Raw genomic sequence first — 20,619 nt, forward strand, 5'->3', positions numbered from 1 at the left:
CAGTAACGTCACGCAATCATGCGTAAAAGTGTCCAGAACTGGATTTTGCTGCATTGTTAGCCTGCTTGAAATGTATGCGTTTAATGCTACTTGTGAAGCCAGCTTTGCCGCTGATATCGCATTTTATTGCATGACAACGCAAGGACAAACGTAATACACGATTCCGGCTCGATATCAAAACGTAGTTCTGCGATGTTGCTTTTGATGTGTCATGCACTACCGCATGGGAATAGGTACAGATCCCGACATATTTGTCTGACGATTGTGTGCCGTCCTTGAGCTCTTCCTCCTCCCACGTCTCGATGTCATAGAAAATAAACGCCTTCCGCTAAAGCAAAAGAAACTTGCGTTTACCCTCGCCCTGATTGGCCGTTTTTTTACAGCGCGGACTGATAAAGGGTTCGATGCGACCTTTCCCACCCCACCACCGTTTCCAAGCTGATGAAGATAGAGATTAGCGGAAAATACGAATAGATTGGTCTCAACAAGATCTCTTGAATGGCAATAGGTTTGGTTTTATTACGTTGTTAATGATTAACCCTATTACGGTTGGTTTAAAGTCATATTTTTCCGAAAATTACACTTTTTAGCTATACAACCTCTTACATACGAGACTGTGCCTCGCAGTGTCACAAACCTGCAGGCGTGTGCCTAGTTTAATCAGGAGCAAAATGGTGTATAGTTTTAGGAAATTTAGCATATTATATCATCTATAGCTCCGTTCATGTAACAATGTCGGCGCGCCACGCGTGTTCCTTGACATCGTTGGTTGCCTCCCGCCGTCCGTCGCGCCGTCCGTAGATCACCGTGCAGTGATCCTTAAAAACCGACGCTGCTCCGAAACCAGAAAAGCTAGGAGCACATTTGAAATGTTAAAACACGCAGATACCTCCAGAGGCTACTGCAAATTTGGGCGCGATTGGACAACGTGCCAGAAAGGATCCTAAAACACCTGAAGGAGGAGGTGGCATCGATCCCCTATCAGGGCGAGGGTTAATGCATCACGATCTTTGTACTTACAACGGCATCATTAATGCTTGTATATACCTAGTCAATGTAATGTACATGTAATTCCCTTGCAAGTGAAAATGGCGTCGTCCCCACGACAAGGTCTGGATAGCCTGTAGGATTATTGAGGCCTGTGGAGTTTCAAGCGGGTAGTGGAAGAGAGAGAGAGAGAGAGAGAGAGAGAGAGAGAGAAGAGAGAGAGGAGAGAGAGAGAGAGGAGAGAGAGAGAGAGAGAGATAGGAGATAGAGAGAGAGAGAGAGAGAGAGAGAGAGAGAGAGAGAGAGAGAGAGAAGAGGAGAGAGAGAGAGAGAGAGAGAGATAGAGAGAGGAGAGAGAGAGAGGAGAGAGAGAGAGAGAGAGAGAGAGAGAGAGAGAGAGAGAGAGAGAGAGAGAAGAGAGAGAAGAGAGAGAGAGAGAGAGAGAGAGAGAGAGAGAGAGAGAATGCACGCATACATGTACATATATATATATATATATATATATATATATATATATATTCTCTTTTTGAATGTACGTGTAGGCATATATGGTGGTTTGGAGCGTAGTAATTTGCAATTTTCCAAAATAGTTTGATACCTTCCATGCCGTACAGATTTTGTTTTCAAAACTGTTTTTACGAGTCAATAATCAAGCAGTACATAGCTGACTGTAATGGACAGCTGTGAGTATATTAGGCTCCAAGGCAGCAGCTCCCCAATTGTGTTATGCTAACCTGCATCGCTATTTTTTTATCAACGGGTTTTGGTGCATCTGCAGTTTAACCCCCTGATATGGTGAAATAAGCGTCTGCAAGCAAGTCTAGCGTGCGCCCTGTAACACTGTACAAAAGTGTCGCGCCGCTGAACTGCAGCAGCGGAGTCCCCTGGTCAGATGTGATCAATGCTGATTAGGATCCAGCGTTATGACCCACACAGACCTTCTGTCAGTAATGCACACAACTTTGTACCTTGCATGCTGTTTCCAGCGCGCTGGCAATGTCATTCACATCGCACAGAGTCTGTGGGCTGTAGCTATGACCTTTACAGTGGCCAGTCCGTTAAGTTTGTCGCGACGTGTGTAGGCGTAATTCCTCTTCGGGGTCGGTGTCTGCAAATCATGTGCAGAAAAGTTCAAATCTGCATGAAACATCAGCTGAGCGTCCGCGGAGCTGGTCCAAGGCGGTACCCAAGTCCGCCGTCTCAGATCACCAACACCAAAGCCGGCTCCAGTCGACCCCAAGTCTGGAGCGGCACGAGCTGAACGTTCTCAGGGTCAGCTTCAATCCGGCCCCGTCCCTTGAACGGTATGAGGTGACCGGCTTCTGGGCCAGCCCTAGTCCGGCCCCGTCCCTTGAACGGTATGAGGTGACCGGCTTCTGGGCCGGCCCTAGTCCGGCCCCGTCCCTTGAACGGTATGAGGTGACCGGCTTCTGGGCCAGCCCTAGTCCGGCCCCGTCCCTTGAACGGCATCAGCTGACCGGCTTCTGGGCCAGCCCTAGTCCGGCCCCGTCCCTTGAACGGCATGAGGTGATCGGCTTCTGGGCCGGCCCCAGTCTGGCCCCGTCCCTTGAACGGTATGAGGTGACCGGCTTCTGGGCCGGCCCCAGTCCGGCCCCAGTCCGGCCCTATGTCCGAGCAGTATCAACTGAACGTCCTCAGAGGCTGCCCCAATTCGACTGCCGTCTCCTCGGCCCGATTCGACTGTAATGGTTAAAGGATGGCGCCCGTCCCGGCCTGGGCGCCGTATTTTTAGCCGATCGGCCGCGACGGCGCATCGGCGCAGAGGCCAAAGTCGCGGCCGTCCCCGAGCGGCGGCGTGTGGCGCGCCTGGCGCTCCGGCCGGCGGCTGTGGCCGGCCCCGAGCGGCGGCGTGTGGCGCGTCTGGCGCTCCGGCCGGCGGCTGTGGCCGGCCCCGAGCGGCGGCTGCGGCGGCTGGCGCTCCGGCCGGCGGCTGTGGCCGGCCCCGAGCGGCGGGTGTGTGGCGCGTCTGGCGCTCCGGTCGGCGGCTGCGGCGGCTGGCGCTCCGGCCGGCGGCTGTGGCCGGCCCCGAGCGGCGGTGTGTGGCGCGTCTGGCGCTCCGTGACCACTGGCACCTGAACAGTATCCCTCGCAGGGCGCGAACTGCCGCGCTGCCCGAACCCCAGCCCGTACCGGCGGAGCCGGCTCATGCCGAGAAGCATCTTACATGATGTTTGCCTGGTATCTGACTCGCTGACAGCTCAAGGAGGACTTGCTATTGCTCCGATAATTTTAAGGAAAAATATTTGATATAAAATGATACTTCTCTCTTGAATTGTTACATTGCACAAAGCTATCCGGAAGCATAAATTATATAAGCTTAACCAAAGTTCGCTACCTTTGTAGCTGCTCCTGGCACCACTATAAATGAGCCATAATGTTAATTCCCATCAGCCATTTCGCGGCCTCCGCGAAAGCTGCCGAGCCAAGCTGACCGGATGATCCTCACCACCACACAGCTTGACCTCCTCAGCAAATGCATTAACTTAGAGCGAGCGTCGCCAGTTCGTGTCACCCGAGCCGCCGTCGGCCCCGCGGTTATGGCCGCCGGGTATAAATAGGCAGACCGGATGGCGGCGTCACACGAACTTCAGCCGACATCGCCGGCTGTGCGGCCGCCAGCCAGGGCCTGGAGGTTCCGCGGGCAGGCTGAGGCCATCCAAGACACCGGTTCTGGCGCCCCGGGTCCCCTCAGCTTTGGGCAGACGGACGCGTTCCTGGAATAATGCTGGAGATCAGGAATCGGAATCAGGAATCGGAATCAGGAATCCGTACATCACGGAGGCTCGGCCCTGCTCCCCCGCGTCGGCCATCCCTGCTGGCGTTAGATTATTCATCGACGGCTACAACTGCTGAGACGATTAGCTGCGCGCCCTGCCGGCTGATGGGAATGCCAACTGCTCGGCGAGCGAGCCGGAGCCAGGGCGCTTCGATCAGCACTGATCAGCCTGAGCAGCGTCAGGTCACGGCTCGTCAGGTCACGGCTCGTCAGGTCCGGCAGGGCCCCCGCTTCCGGGCCGGGCCGGGCTCGTGGGCCGGCCCCACGTCCTCGCACCGCGGGCATCCGTCAGGCCTCCGCCCAGCACGGCATCAACGCGCAGGCGGCGGCGGTGGTGCCGATGTGACGTCACAACACGCCTGCCGAACCCTATGCCGTGTCACGGGTCACGTCACGCCCCGAGCACAGCCAGCGCGCCGAATGGACGTGGTGTTGGACACTTGCAACAATGCATTGTCGTTAGTCGGTCCCGCGGTGCCGCTGGGCCATCGGGATCGCTGGACACTGGACCGAGTGTAAAACTTGGCCCATCGGATAGGCCAAGTGCTGCGGGTGACATTTACGTGGAAGTGAGCACGCTGTTGTTTCTTACCGATGCATCTCATCTGCCCTTAACTTCGATGTCTGCGAAGCTTTTTCGCATTGTACCGCATTACACAAACCGTTTTGTGTAAGATGAGATGTCCGCTACAACTGCTTAGTTGGAACTGTCGGCCCGCGGCTGGCTTACTCCATCAAGGGCCTCTCCCTACACGGCTGGACAGCGATGTTTGCGAGGGACTCAGGCGAACCTTGAATGGTTAGGTGCTGTGACACCGCAGTAGAGCCCGGCAGCTGAGCTCTGATACAATACACTGTTAATCATGAACCCTGTTCATCTGCCAAAGTTTATTAACAAGCCCGGTGAACTACTTAGCTGGACAATTCCTGCAAGCATGATTATAAAGAACAAGAGGAAGCTGGCATCTATGGCATTAATTTTGTCCATACCTTGAAAATGTAACTGCACCTTACGACGGGTGTATATGTATTTAAGGCATGCACCCATTGGAGCACGATGTATTTAATGTTTGAATATGGGCATTTTCGAAATTTTAGAGCAAATTTTCAGCCTCCTTTTTCGTTGAGGGTGTGAACTTTGAGCCATATGAATTGGTAAGCAATTCTGATTTTGAAACTTTTTTGTCGGCCTCCATTTCCTGCCGCTTAAGGGTTGTGTTGCAATACCTTGCGTATGCTTATCACTGAAATGAGAAAGAAGGGTGTTCTCGACACCATCTGTGATTCAAAAATGTATGGTCTTCATCCTCAAGAGACAACACTTTCACCTTTAACTGCAGGCACTCCAATGGAACAAGAGATTTGCTGGTGCGGTTAAAACACAGGATTAGCGGAATAGGTCAAATAACTGTTAAAAATTGAAACATGCATCGGCTGTGGCCGGTGCATGTCCGATTCACGTGAATGGAGCAGCCTCCCGCACCACTCTCATTTAAAAGCCATGGTTTCCGCTGATCATGCTGAACTCAGCTGAAACATTAAGAAGACCGGTTAAATAGATAGAGACAACTGGGAACACATTGCAGGTGCAGAAGTCATTGAGCTGTATTCTGCAGGCCAGAACGGTGGTCTCTAAGCTGATAACCATTGGTTGTGCGCAATTACAACTTTTCCTTGGTTGCTGACCACGTACACAGTCTTGGACTATACGGAGCAGCAGATATGGTGGAGCCGGTGGAGGGGTGGGGGGAGGCTATTTGTGCTGACAGCCCGCCTTCTCAGTGGATTAAAAAGGGTTTTTACTAGTAGTTGTGCGAAAGACTGACATTAGCATAGTATGGCACGACTTTCATCCTAGCCATCTGTGTTGGCACATAGGCCTTCCCTGTTTGAACCATCCTGCTTCATGCCAAGCGTCCTGCCTGCATATTCATAACAGGGAATGGGGTGCGCAATTGTAGCAGAAGCTGCACAAATTTTTATTGAAATAGGCATAACTTGAATATTTTCCCACCGAAAGATGCTCATTCTTGTAGCTCTGCCATCTTCTCTCAGCATTCTACGGCCCCGGCTATAGATATTTGGTTGAGTGTGTTTTGAGTGTGTTATCTCTGGTGTTTTGGTGGTTCTCGCCATTGGTGGTGCGATTCAAGCATAACATTATCTTTGTGTTTCTGTCCGAAGATTTTGAGCTCGAGCAAAAAGATGCTTTGGTGCCGTAAAAGCACTTCCAATTCAAAATGACCCGTAACTAAAACGTCCGCGCACGTCTGCACATATCGTTTGAATTTAAAGTGCGGTAAAGAAAGCACGAGGCTCAAGGCCGGCCATACTTGACTCGGAAGGAAAACACTCATCACCGACCTTGACCATGCTTTTAGCTTGTGTTCGGCGCCACCAGGCTCTTATGAGTGCTCAATAATACTTCCTTGTCCCCTCCCCTCCACCCGAAGGCTACCACACAATGTGCATTGGATACCCGTCAACCATATGACGTCATGACTTTATTGTCATTGGTGCAATGCAGGGCAGTCAATGCGTGACGTCATGCAGTTGCGTCATTTGGGCTAATGCGACAGCCCACTGGATGGCGTGCTTTAATGTCAACGGCGCACGCCGTCGCTGTTGACCTATGTTGTATGGCCACCACCAGACACGCAAGTGCAATGGCGTAGTAGCGCCGTGAGGAAGCATTTCCGCGCCAGCTTGTAGGAAAAGGTCTCAGCCGTCGTTCGATGACGTCACGTCTCTTGCCCTTGGACGGTCAGTTATAGAGTCGTGCACAGTGCGTCTGTCGTTGAGGGCGCATTTGTGGCAGCGCACACACCTTGCTGCATCGCATCAGCCTCTTCATAGTGGAACAAGAAACCTCTGTGAGACACGACATCTCTTTGTCCTGACATCCACGGCGCAACTTTTCGCTGAGTCTTCCGGCGATGTCTTGGGCAGATTGCCAGCCCCTTCAAAAGCTAAAAATAGCGCCGGGCCGACGGTGCAGTCTCTGCGCGGCCGAGGGCCTGGTTCATTGGAGCAGAGGGCCTCTGAGTTTGGTCAATGCTGCCCGGGGATGGCGAGGCTGGTCGCCAGGAGGCGAAGGCGACGTCCCCCGCACGAGACTCCAGCCTCTGCCAGCTCCCGGCCGCCGTCTAGAACTGGCTAAAACCGACCGTTGCGGAAAGAAGGCCTCTGCAAATCATCATCAGGCCTATATCGGAGTGTGCAGCTGCTAGGGTGATAAGCCCCAGCACATCTTTTTTTATAAATAAAGCCAGAGAAGTTCTCCTGTATCAAACCTCAGATCTTCTCTCCTTGTGACTCCAAGCGTGACCCTGTCGCTGACGCCCCGGAGCGAGCACTGTGCTGGTGCCGAAACGCAGGCGGCAGCCATTGGAGCTGACACGAGGCCGCGCCGGAAGAGCGAGGAGCCGCCGGCGCCGCCCCCGCCTCTCTCCGCCGATCTGTAGTCGCGGCCGCTGGCTCGCCGCCAATGCTGTGACGGGCCGTTTGCTTCATTCATGGTTTGTTTTCATTCAGAGAGCGGACCAGCGCAGTGGTGGCTGGCGACTGTCGCCGTTCGGCCCCGGGCGCGGCATGTTGGACTGTCCGCAAAATGCGCGATTTTGTGGAGGATGACTCAAATTGATTCTTTTTCAGTTGTGATTGGAACAAATGATAGTCACTGCCCCGCGGCATTTCGGAAGGTGATTAAAACCTGCGCTGCGTTCCTTCATAAATGAACAGCAGTGATGTTTCATGCTAATACTGTGCCACCGATGTCTCACTTAAGCTGCACTTTAGTTATAAGTTCGGTTGCAAATGCTAACATGTTATGTTATGCAGCTGATCTCAAATTTTTGCCTCTTGTTTTTACTGGTGGTACCAATCTTATTTTCAAAATATCCCAAATGCCGTGGGTTAAATAAAAATGACCATGAACAATGGCTAACTCAAGTCCTAGACCCGTTTTGTTTCCAACTATATCAATATTAGGTAATCGTTAGCAAAGTGTTCTGAATGAAATTTAATATATCTTATGTCACCATGCGTAAGTAAATATATATGCACTGATCATATGCACTTCGATATATCATCGTATGATCTTGTATTATTTGATTACATCCAAGAATTTCCTGGTATGTTGACGGCAGTTTGTAGCTACCATGTTGAGAAAGCAAAATTGTTTTCCCAATTACTGTAAAATTGCAGCACGTCATTGGCGACGCTCTGCTCATGTTCGATCTACCGCTTCCAAGGGCTTCGTTTACGTCATGGAACCCATTGACCAATTCTTAATGGTTTTTGGTGTCGAAGTTTGCGCCAGGATTCTGAGACGCGCAGTTCTGAAGAAGGTTGATGCTAAATACCAAGGGGGGCGCACCTAGGAGCTAATTGGCATGCCCTCACGCATATGTTTAAGTGTGGCTGTGAGGAGTTTGGTTCAAAGGACAGACACAGGATCTGGTGGAGAACTTGATAAGAATCTTCATGGCCCTACCCACAGCAGCGAAAAATGATTCAAAATATTCACAAAGAGGCTGGGTTGGTGGTGTGTTCCGCTGCGTACATAAAGCTGGGTGCAGATCTGCCAGTGTCAGCACGTGCTGCAGGGATTTTTGCGTCGTTCTAAAGATTCTGTTCAGAACGTTTGAGCAAGTGAGTGAGTGTCTGGTATAAGGATTCACGCTAGACAGTGTTGCGTGGACTTTACACCTACCCTCCGGTCGCGAAATGCGAGGTCAACGGCAGAATCTGGTGGCGAAAGTTTAACGCGCCGCACTGGTCGGCACGGTCCGTTCCGCTCCCTGACGTCTAGTGACCTTCAGCGCCGTCGCTGCCATCGGCCGCAGCTCATACCTGGCAAAGGTGAATAGCGGGCGCCTAAAGGACTCGAACCCATCCCACCACGGGTGAGTGGGTCAGAAGGCAAGCGTGAAGACAAGCAAGGTGGTGGCATGTCCCACATCCCTCCTGTGTATTGTGCCATAGCAGGACAGTGAAATGTCTTTATTTCAGATGCCTGCTCCTCAACGCATAGATGAAGACTCAGGCCTGTTTGAGGGCCTTGCTTTCTCGTCCCGATGTTCATTTTCGATCTGCAAAGTTTCGCTATAAGAGCAAAGTCTCCAAACTGACAAATAAACAGCAGAGATCCACTAAACACATCTGACGTGCCAACGTTGCTTGGCGTGTGGACGTACGTCGGGCCTGGGCGATGGCGCAGCTCGCACCGCGTCCTGAAGATGTCCGTCAGTCCCAGGCGATGGCGTAGCTCCCACTGCGCCCTGAAGATGTCCGTCAGTCCCAGGCGATGGCACAGCTCCCACCGCGCCCTGAAGATGTCCGTCAGTCTCAGGCGATGGCGCAGCTCCCACCGCGTCCTCAAAATGTCCGTCAGGCCCGGGCAATGGCGTAGCTCCCACCGCGTCCTGAAGATGTCCGGCCAAGACGAAGTCTCAGTGCTGTGTCTGATGACATCGAGGTTCGCGGAGGAAGCTGCGGGCTAAGCCGTGCGTCGTGGAGTACGGCTGGTAAGGCTGCATCTGGATGATTGCATCGCCTCGAACCGCAAGCGCGGCAAAGTGGTGCTTACGGTGCGTTGCGCCCAGCACTGCATCATAAGCTGCCAGTCACGGCTAAGTGGGATTGTTATCCGTGTTGACGTAATACTGGATTGCCATTTTGGTAACGAGCGCTTCTCAGATCAAGAGCAGGAAAAATGTGACTGGCCAGGTATTGCGATCAAGCATAAAACCATTGGATGATGAAAGTTGAAAACTGTGCTGCTGGCGTCGATTAACTTTTTGGGTAATGCAAATCTAGCCTTAATTTTTCGAAGCTCGGTCAACCTCCCCCAGTTTCGAAATTTACTCGCATATCTTGCGATCAAACAAGATGCTTGTCATGTCACAGACCGTTCATTCATATGCACATAATGCCAATCGTCACTGGTAATCCAGAGATGGGAAACGTGGGATGAAACGTTTCTCATAAAGTGGTGCAGTTTATAAAGTCATAAAAAGAAGATCGGCAGGCTAGGGTATGCTACATTTTGTCCATGCATTTATTTAAAGCTCGATGGATTGATAGTTAGCGGATAGCAGCAGGTGTTCATCAGAATGTTTCACTGCTAATATTTTACTGACATCTTAACTTGGCGTGTTTTAACCAGCATGAAAGTGATTTCCACTCCTAAAACAAGGACCAATTATGTCGTCCTTAATATGCATATATGTGCACATAACCTACCTGCTGTAGAACCATTATGATACCGCGCATCAGAAAGCAAGGTGCTAATGTACGCAATCACTTGCATAGATTGTCTTACATAATTGGCAATGGTAATGATCCTTTGATGAGAAGTATCACGTGCACAGCGCATGGTTTCATCTTTATGTGGTTTCATGCTTCTTTTCCATATACATCTTGACCGAAACACAAAACAATATTTCACACTTCGTGTTGCATCGCTGCACTGATCATGTGATACAACAGTTTCTTGTAGACCTTGACATCAGCTCGCTCAGGAGAATGCACGCATCAGGGTGTAAGTCACACCAACTGTCACGGACCCTTTGAAGCATAGGCACCATGGAGCACATTCACCGTAATTTATGATATATATATATATATATATATATATATATATGCATATATTAACATGATTATTATATTCCTATTTAAAGATTATTTGATGTTGCCTAGTGCCCCGCAGCGACATGAAGTTGCCGTGCTGTGTGCACACTTCATCGTCGCTTTCGTGATGCGTCCGGTTAAAGCTGTGCATGCACGTGTGAGTCGTCTGCTTATAGCGCCAAGGCATAATGTAAACTCACTTGCATAATTGTTACGCGTTTCGGTTTGAGCCGTGGGTGTTAAACCATGACTGGAATATGTGGGTCCGGTACATAAATATGCTCGGTATGTCTTCGGAGCCTTTTCCCACTACTAAAATTCAATGTTGATGCTGTCTCTTAACCTGTGATAATTATCACATTATGTATCCTCTGGTGCTGCCAAGCTCCTTCAGTTGAATGTATCTCAATCATATCGAGCGTTTGGTTTTGATTGATTCCAACATTTGACAGGGATCTCGGGACAGAAGCGTATGTAAAGGTAAACTAATATACGAGACCACATGCAAATGTATCTTTTCACGCATTTTAAAGCGATAAAATGCCAGAAACTTTTCTCTCACATTGCAACGTTGAGTGCAGATGTGAGGAGAAACGGTTGTGCGTATTTTGTACGTGCACCACAAGACACAATTAGCAGTGGCAGCAGTAACAAACCGTACACAGATCTTGCTGTTTAAAGTGCTCTGTGATGCGACTTTGATGCCCAATCACTTATTCCAGTAACGTACAAACGCATCCCGGGTAAATAGGGAATTCCCGACATTCCTGCCGAGCGTCTGTTTTTGTCCAGTGCCCACGCAGTGTTCAGCATTGACATCTTTCTGTGAATGTCGTGTTGCGAGATAGACGTCTTTCTCTGACATGTTTTTATCTCTGACATTCAACTCTGGCATGTTTCGCATTATAGTGTGCGTCGACGTAATGGTTTTGAGACATAAGACTGCGTGACTATGGATGTTAAAACCATGTTAAACTAGAAAACTCCGCCCCTTACACTGAAGCTACATACAGGCCCTACTGACAGCTAAAAAGCTATACTCGGATCGTAAATGTGATGATTTGCTTTAACTTTTGGCCGGTTTGGCACAATTCAGGCATGTGCTTCGGCTTTAGCTGTTTCATGCCAGTAAACTATGGATATGGGATTGGGGTAGAACTATATCCTTCACGTGATGTTGTCACCTAAGATACTGTTTGCAAGCTGTCGAATAACGAAGAGGCCAATAAACTATCATGATCTCGTGTGACCTCAGACTGGCTCTAAGCCAAGTGTTTGCACTGAATGTGATACGCATAACTATCTCTTTGCTCGTTTGCTTTGCAGGCCCCATTTTGCGCCACAGAAAGCGGCATTTTTTAAGTTCCATTCATGAAAGCATCAGTTACCCTGACCTGAAACGATAGTCGTTCGCATAAATTAACCGAACGAACAGTGCTAGGCTTCTGAGGTGTCACGCCAGCTATCTCTCTGCAGCTTCCTCTCCAAGATTGGTCTTGTCTGTCCCATTTGGCTTGGTACGGATGATGTCCGAAAACATAAAACCGGTAGTGTGAAGCACTGAGTAATGTCATATGAAATCTCCCTACTCGTAAGTCATGCATGGATTGCCAAAGGACTGAACCGAAGTGAAAAATGCGCCTCTTTACTGATATGAATATGTTGTTTTTGTCATGGATGCCGCACTCTTTCGATTGGAGACAAAACTAGGAAAGATCCGCAACACCAACCATGCGTTATGGCTGCTTCTGCGACCAACTTCATCCTCGTTGAATTGTACAGGAATGATAAGCTAGATCTTAACATTTTAAAATTGAATATATTCATAAGCACTAGGGCCAAATGTGCGAGATACGAAAGTCAAGGCGTCTGCTTGGCAAATTGCGGCAGGTCATTTGTCGCATCATTGCTGAACCTCCGCTCGTTGGAGTTTATTGCCACGCGCCAGGCGAGAGGAGAGGAGTGTTGTAAACACCCTCAACAACTGCTCCCTGTTTGAGGGGATCCTCGAATACAAAGCGCTCGCTGAATCAATGCAAGAAATTGCACTATATTGGTTTAATCCCTTGAGGTCAACGAGTAGCCTGAAGAGCCATATAACAACCACCTAGCATTGCAGCAGCGTCAAATTACATCGTTTGAGGGGCGAGAGAGTGCAGTCGTGCAATCGTATGCTTTGGCCTGAAATGCGTTATGTTTCTGCACACACCGTTATTCGGTTGAACGATGTGCGCAGCCGGATGTGTGCGCTCGAGTGTACGCCATGCATTTACCTGCCTGGGGCGAGACTAAGGACTGATGGCTCCTCTCGACAGCCAGAACGGATAGGCGTGGACCGACCGCATGGCGCAGGCAAATGTACTTCTGAATTACAGCGGGATCACAGTCCTGTCCGACCCACAGATGCACCGGTGAAAGGCGGTTATTACATTATTCTGATCTGCATTAGTATATATTTGACCTGTTCCTGTATCGGGCTGTAGAGGAGAGTACCCACATTACACCCCGTCAAAAAGCGAAGCTTGCTTCGATCTTTTCCCCATGTTTTTTGGCCTCATTACGTCGCAGCTAATGCGCTTTTATGTTAGGTACTGAAAGTTTTCGAAAAGGCTGCAAAGAGCGCAGTTATAAAACAGGACCGAAAATTGCGCCCACCGTGTAACGCAATCGAGTTTGCCTGCAAAAAGATGTACTGCTTTTACGGATAACATAAATAAGGATTGTATAAAGGCGGTGCATATCTCTTCTGAAAGAGATTTAGGGCCCATTTAGTGACTATAATCAGTGGGAAATGATGATCTACATGGAACTAAGTGATGAACATCGCTTTAAAGTAGCAGCATGGGAGCACTTTTTGCTTGAAATGGAGACGTGGCGGTCTGCGGGCTGCACAGAGTAGGCGGAGTGTCTGATGTGTCCCGTGGGAGTAATGGCAAAGCTGATCCGATGCCAGCTGACGAGAGATAAGATCGGCCAGGCCCTCTCCTGGGCTACACATAATGCAAACTTTGTTCAGAAGCCGAATGAGGCGCTGAAGATGCGTTGCACAATGTTACGTTCTTTTAACAACTGTGAGCTTGTTCTCTCGACTGATGACCAGTTATAGCAACAAATAAAATAGAGATTCTACCTTTGCTCTTTTAATTCCACCACCAGAATCAGCACCACTCCGCTGTGCTGTAAAGACCAATTCGTTCTTATTATCAATCTAAAAATCGCACAGGTGAAGTAAAGCCCGGACTAGCTTCTTAACGTGCGATTTGATGTCACATAGCGTTCAAAAGTGCTTCTTTCAGATGCGTGTCCATTTTCGTCCGCCCGTTGGCCACGGCACAGTGTTGGCCGCGAGACCAACGATGCGCAGCCTATGGAGACTGCACCGTCTAACGCCAAGGTTTTTGTTGCTTAAATTTGTAAGCGCACATGGTTCAAAACTACGTAACATAACTTGTATCAATCATAAATTCTGGCTGAATATTGAACATTTCCAGACAAACTTGGCTTGGCCAAGTCAATACAAATAGCGGACCCATTTCTATCTACAATCTGCATTCAGGGGTCCTTGATATCTCTGAGCAGCCCATATAAAAATTTTGGTGATCTCGCGGTAGTTTCTGGATTTTATCCCAATTAAAAAGGTAAAAATAAAAACGTATAAAAAAGCATGCCCTCATTAACAAATGGGCCATGTCCGGCGATTTTACTGGGTAGGGGAAGGCCCTTTTACTATCAGAGGGCCTTTTTTCAACCCTGTGCCTCCCTTGCCAAGTCTCTGGATGCGCGCCTGAAGGCATCTTGTCATTGTACAAATGGCCTCACAAATCGTAAAACAGAATATTTTTCACATTAGAAAACCTTATTTTTGAGCGGGAAACGCATGCATATTTGCCAAGAAACTTGGGTTTTCAACTCACCTCATCTGACACATGCCACGCTTTGAACTGGACACATGTTTTGGCCATCACTGAGTGCTTAGTAATTATTTAGCCTGGGGGAAGCAGGGTGCATTTTTCTTACCGGCGCAGCTACCGCACTCTCCACAGGGCTCCAAAACCGCCTGGCCCTAGTAGTTTAAGTTTTGCATCAACTACACGGCTTTCTCTACCTTAAGTATGACCCAGATTTCTCTATGTCGCATTGGTGATCGCACTGCTGACACATTGACCCACCTATCATCAGTGGGCGTTACAGACTGTTCTCTCCGTCATCGCTCCTGTTAGGCTGGTCTCTGTTTTTTTTTTGCGCCTGTGCGTTTGCTCCTGTTTGCCTATCTGCGTGTTGCAGTCTATTCGCTAGCCGTCTGGCCGCGTGACTCTGACGCGGCGGCTCCTTTGAGTGCAGTGTCCAGTCCTCTGAGTGCAGTGTCCAGTCCTCCCATCCGTGTGACGTCAGTACCGCCTCCTCTTGCAGAGTGTCCGCCCGCCTATGACGGGATGGAGCGGTTCGCGTGCCCCACGCGGGACCGCCGCGGCCGGTACCGCTGCATCGATGACCACATGCTCTGCGACGGCTACCGAGAATGTCCCGGCGGCGAGGATGAAGATAGAGAGAACTGCATGTTCTATAAAACGGTCAGTGGATGAATTTCAAGGACATTGTGCCTGGGCTGGAACCAGCGGCCAGAGAGAGAGAGAGAGAGAGAGAGAGAGAGAGAGAGAGAGAGAGAGAGAGGAGAGAGAGAGGAGAGGGAGAGAGGAGAGGGAGAGGGAGAGGGAGAGGGAGAGGGAGGGAGAGGGAGAGGGAGAGGGAGAGGAGAGGGAGAGGGGAGAGAGAGAGGAAGAGGGAGAGGGAGAGGGAGGGAGAAGGAGAGGGAGAGGGAGAGGGAGAGGGAGAGGGAGAGGGAGAAAGGGAGAGGGGAGAAGAGGGAGAGAGGAGAGGGAGAGGGAGAGGAGAAGGGATAGGGAGAAGGAGAGAGAGAGAGGAGAGAGGAGAGAGAGAAGAGAGAGAGAGTGAGAGAAGATAGAGAAGAGAGAGAGAAGAGAGAGAGAGAGGAGAAGAGAGAGAGAGAGGAGAGAGAGAGAGAGAGAGAGAGAGAGAGAGAGAGAAGAGAGAGAGAGAGAGAGAGGAGAAGAGAAGAGAGAGAGAGAGGAGGAGAGAGAGAGAGAGAGAGAGAGAGAGAGAGAGAGAGAGAGAGAGAGAGAGCGAGAGGGAGAGAGAGAGAGTGAGGGAGAGAGATGCTGTGATAGCTATATCATGATTCCGATGTGTTTTCTTAACTGGAAGATGAATATTCAGAATACATCCTCAGGTCATGTGCGTAGAAATGAGGAAACATGTGAATTTCTCCAAAAGAGAGGACAGCAGCAATAGTATACCTATTCTCAGAACTCCCAGCTGCTCGTTGGCATTCCCTGAAGCAGCTCAGATTGGCTTCTGATTCAACTTTGGCCGTGGATTTCAATTTTTCATGCTATGTAAGCGCAATTTGATTACTTGAGTGAGCGAGCCAGGAACCATCAGTCAAGCCAAAGGTTAAGGGGACTTTAATGAGGTTGGTGAAGGAGATCCCGGCTGAACAGTCCAGTTCTGCCGAAGCGGGTGGCCCACTGCTCGCTGCTTTTGATAAATGGGAGTTTTGCAAATTCGTGATCCACACCGTTCTCTGCTATTTCCTTCCTGGTGCCACTTCTTTGCGTTGTCAACGTACTGGAGATTGTTAGTTCAATTCATGCATGCCCATTTGGTCTCGAGGAAAGTTGGTCCTTATGTTTTTATAAGGTCGCATTGCTAATTTATCTGGCCAAGTGTTTGGCAGTTATATTTTCTTTCCAGTTTTGCAAAGTACGGTAGGCTTCACGTGTGGGTGCTGCAATCCACTGCAGTCGGTAATTGAACTGTCACACCAGCGTTCAGTCGGCAGCACAAAAACATCCAAGGCTACTGCTGATCGCACCGTCCGCCGTTGCAGACCAAGGCGCACCTGAACGTGTTAGCGGATGCGCTGCTGCGGTGGGTGCGAGGTCGCTAACGCCTCGCTGGGCCTCCTGCGCACGTGGTGACCCTGAGAGCGGCCGGCCATAGGACGTGATCGCGTCTGCTGCCCGCCTACCGGGTCGGCCCGCCCGCCGGCCTGCGCTCCTGACGACGCCCCTGCGCTCCTGGCGACGCCCCTGCGCTCCTGGCGACGCCTCTGCGCTCCGTGGACCAGCCAGCGCCTCTTCCGAGCAGCGTGCTGGGCCGTGACCGCCGCAGGCGATCAGTGGACCTGTGTGAGGTCCACTGCCGACGGGCCAGTCAGAGGCCCCCTGCCGAAAATGGGCTCGGTCAGGGAGCCCCTGCCGACAAAACAGGCGGTCAGAGAGCCCCTGGCAGAAAGGGGGTAGTCAGAAAGACTTCGTTGATGAAGGGGCCGGTCAGAGGGCCCCTGCTGATGAAGGGGCCGGTCGGAGGGCCCCTGCTGATGAAGGGGCCGGTCAGAGGGCCTCTGCGGATGGGGGCCGGCCGCGGGACGGCGGCCTGGCTCGCCGGCGCCTGCGTCCCTGGGACTTCCCGGCTCGCTGCGCGCATTGGCGCGGCTCACTCGCCCGGGCCGGGCCGGGCCGGGGCCCGGCTCCGACCGAAATTGGGGAGCGCTGCGCCCGCCCACCGTCCATTCGAGCACGTCCCTCCCGTCGTGTCTGCCCCTGGGGTGGCTACCTCGACCCCAGCTTCCAACTGTATCTATGTCTTGTCGAGGCTGGCTCTGTGCTATAGAGGCCCGCTTGCATTACTGATGCATGCTTCGCTGGCGGAGGTCTGTCGTTGGCGTCGCCATCCGCTCTCCTCCCTGGAGGGCCGCTAACCCTAAAACGCCCCTCGCAAGAACGCAGACGACCAGCAGAAGCCCGCTCGCTTCGGCTCGGTTCGAGACAAGATTTTCAATTTAGACGTGGCACCGGCTGACTTCCCTAAGCTGTTCAGTTCTGGTAGAATTGGAGCAATGAGAGGGGCCGCTGTCTGCGTGACAGAGCCGCTGCTCAGATGGTAACAAAGTCCATTCCCTGGAGGCTCGGTGGTTTGAAGTTCGAAGCCTGGCCTGTGGTCGAGCATCGACGTAAGCAACATCGAGAACGTTACAGTGTTGCATTCTGCTGTAAAGGAGTCTATACCCAAAAGTCACCCAAAAAATTAGCTTCTATAATACCGAGGGCTGATCTCCTGCGAAGGTGCCTGGTCTGCTAAAATTCTATTTTTGTGATCAGCTGTCAGGCTACAATTATATTTTTGTGACGAGAACATTTGTACATGTACTGTGCACCCTGTTTCCAGGTATACGTTCAAACACCGTAAATGAGTTTCAACACAGAGTCACAGCGATTGGTGACTAAACAGCACCGTGAGAAACGAGCTTGACGCTGAGAATTCTGCCCCCAACAGTTACCACCGATATTCACCAGACAAAACTTCAGCTTGAGCCTTCCTAGGGCAGAATAGCAAAGCGTACGCACAGGAAGCGTCACACGTAAAGTTCTTAAGTCGCTAGCTACGACTAGTTATTGGTTGGTCATTGTTTATTTTTTATCACCGATACTTAAGACATCGATGGATAGGAAGTATCAGTGAAGCTAAGTGGTTGTGGTCAACACGTCCATAACGCGCAAATTAAAAAGAACGTAGGTGATAGTTTCGGGCGATGAAATTGGCCACGCTTATGCCGCATGATCCGCCTTGTTTTCGTGAAGCGTTCACACAAGCCGGTGCTCTCAGTCTGTTCTATGGTCTACATCACTCCCGCTGAGCCGCCATGCGCGAGGATGCTGGAGGTGCCATTCGGACGGGCTGATGGGACTGCGGGTAGGGGTCACATTTGGTGTTCTTCCGTCTCTGTCAATGCTGCCACACCGGAGGTGGCGGAGGGGCGGTGTCAGCGGGGCTATCCACCGGCGGCTGGGCGGCCGCGACACTGAAGCCAGCACGCTCTCGGTGCGCCGCCCAATCACAGTGATACTGTTGCTCTACTTTCACGGTTTTCGAGGCAATAAATTTTGCTGCACTGTGATGGCATGGGATTCTGGCAAATGGGTGCATGAGGAGGCTAAGTTTCCTGGCTATTTTACGCTTGTCCTGATCCGTGTTCCTAGCACTGGCAACATTACTCTGATCTCTGACAGTAAGACCTCCGCTCTGTTGAGAGCGACCTGCGTACACTGAGAGGTACTACTACCCTGTGTTGAAACGTTAGACTCTCATTTTCGTTACGCTTCACGGTGGGAACGACTGTACAAATGATTCATGTTTTGCATACGCGTTATTGTGGCTATTTTGCTTGGGCGTTCGTCACTCCACCTGGCCGCCGCGTCCCACCCGCTTTCAATCCCGCCTAGATTGCCTCGCGTCAGTCTTTTCCACGAGCCGCGCCCAGCTCCGTGTATCCTCGGTGAGCTGCCTTTCGCTGTATGCCTTCGTCCCCTGCTGGTCAGCGGCCGGTGCGTGCGTGTGCGCGTGAGCTGTGCGTGTCTGCCGGCTGGCGGGGCGCGGCGGGGGCCGTGCGCGTGCGGCGCGGCGCGGCCGCCGCGGCCGGCGGGTGCCACGCTGAGCCAGCGGCGGCAGGCGGCCCGCCGCGCAGACAGTGGGGGCCGGCCGGGGCCGCCTAGCCGGCGACAAAGACCGGCACCCGGCGCCGCCGCCGTCACCGCCGCCCGCGCGCCGCACTCCGCCCCGTCGCCGCCGCCGCCCGCCGGACGCGCCGAGCGAGCGGGCCAGAGAGCGAGCCGACGGCAGATAGGGCGCCTCGGGTGACCGCTGCGCCCTGGCCGCGGCGCGCCTGGCTGGGGGCGCGCGCGGGGCGCTAACGGCCGGCCAGGGCGCCACCTCCGATCTCTCTACTTGTGATTGTGCTGTTCTGAGAATACACTGTCATTGTAATTGAATCATACTGAGCGTTGCAGTGTCTGACAGTATTTATAAATGCCATGAACTGTGTGGCCATGCCGTTCGCCTGGATGATCCATGGTAACTCAAGACGATCCTACGTTCAATATTGATGTGTCACTGTTATACGCGGAGGAGGTTTCTGCCGATGCATTGACTGTACTCGGGCCATAAAGCTTATGTTGTGCTTGTACCACCCACGTAGACATTGTCTAACCTAGTTATAGTTCTAGGCCATTTGCCCTTAGAAGACTCGGCACAAACCTCCTCCCAAACTTTCCCATTCCAATACAAGTCATGTCTGTTAGTCATATTGACCCAGAAAGTCAACTGCAATATGACATGTATACGTATTGTATGAAATATAAACATCTATTTTTCTTTTAGATTTTATGGTGTAATAAGTTGCTACATGAAAAATAATAAAAACAAATGACATTCCAAAGGCGTCTTTCAAGTCGAGCGGTATATTAACAGAGATCGGCGGGCAAGCAGCAAAGTGAAACCAGCATAATGGCGAGTCAGCAAAAGTGCACGGTACATACGCACGCCATGAACAGCATTGTCACGTAATGTACCATACGGTAGTGCGCACACCATGCCGTCCACGGTTTTAGGACATGCAGGCCTTTTCCACGCCCCCCCCCCCCCCCCCCACCCGATCTGTGCTGTGTTGTGCAGAGCACACCACGAATGGTTTGGCTGACTTGAACGCTAGATGTAACATGAATTCCACAATGTGAATTTCGCTTCCAGTAATATGACGCACGTCATAATTCAGTGTGAAATTGCGCACAATATAATGCATAAGGCATCCAAGGAACAATCGGCCAAGGCGATCCTTACGAGGCCGGCTTGCTTCATGAATATAAAACATATGAATGCAAGTGCAAATATTTTCATCATAAGCAATTAATAATCCCTATAACTATAACACGGTCAAGCACAGCCAGGTTAAGAAACATGCTGGTTAGACTGGGACCAGACCTCCGGCCGTGGGGATACCCGGGAAAGACGTTATCTAGAGGGCGAACTGACGCTGAACTTTACAGGCCTGGAGACGATTGAACAGCGGATGTTTTGGTTCGCCAAACCGCGTATGCTTTGTTAGGTCACTGACCTATGGCAGGTCAAAGACAGCTTGTGGCTTTCAGCGAAGGCAATTTCGAGGGAATTGTTCAATCTGATGTGACAACGGAGTGTTAGACAGAGCCAGACATCCCTGAGATAGTTTCGTGGGCATCTAGGCTAGTGACTGTTGGGTAACCAAATATTCAGTTGGCCTCATCTTAGGTGTGAAGGCTAGACCGAAGTAAAAATCAGCCTGTTTTTTTTAAATGGAAAGCTCGCTT

At 51.1% G+C, this 20,619-nt stretch overlaps 1 protein-coding gene across 1 annotated transcript in view; it reads left to right on the top strand.

Moving 5' to 3' along the window:
* Positions 1-18,871, top strand: part of jeb (low-density lipoprotein receptor domain-containing jelly belly protein) — a gene marked incomplete at its 5' end in the record, with an annotated part of 37,928 nt that extends 19,057 nt beyond the window's left edge. The window contains 2 exons of the mRNA XM_037227664.1: positions 14,828-14,988; positions 16,326-18,871. Coding sequence (XP_037083559.1) covers positions 14,828-14,988; positions 16,326-16,385 — 221 coding nt within the window. The remainder of the gene's footprint in view (positions 1-14,827; positions 14,989-16,325) is intronic.
* Positions 18,872-20,619: the final 1,748 nt, after the last annotated feature.

This window comes from Pollicipes pollicipes, unplaced genomic scaffold, assembly GCF_011947565.3.
Source record: "Pollicipes pollicipes isolate AB1234 unplaced genomic scaffold, Ppol_2.1 Scaffold_5724;HRSCAF=6776_pilon_pilon_pilon, whole genome shotgun sequence".
In the NCBI taxonomy this organism is placed as follows: domain Eukaryota; kingdom Metazoa; phylum Arthropoda; class Thecostraca; order Pollicipedomorpha; family Pollicipedidae; genus Pollicipes; species Pollicipes pollicipes.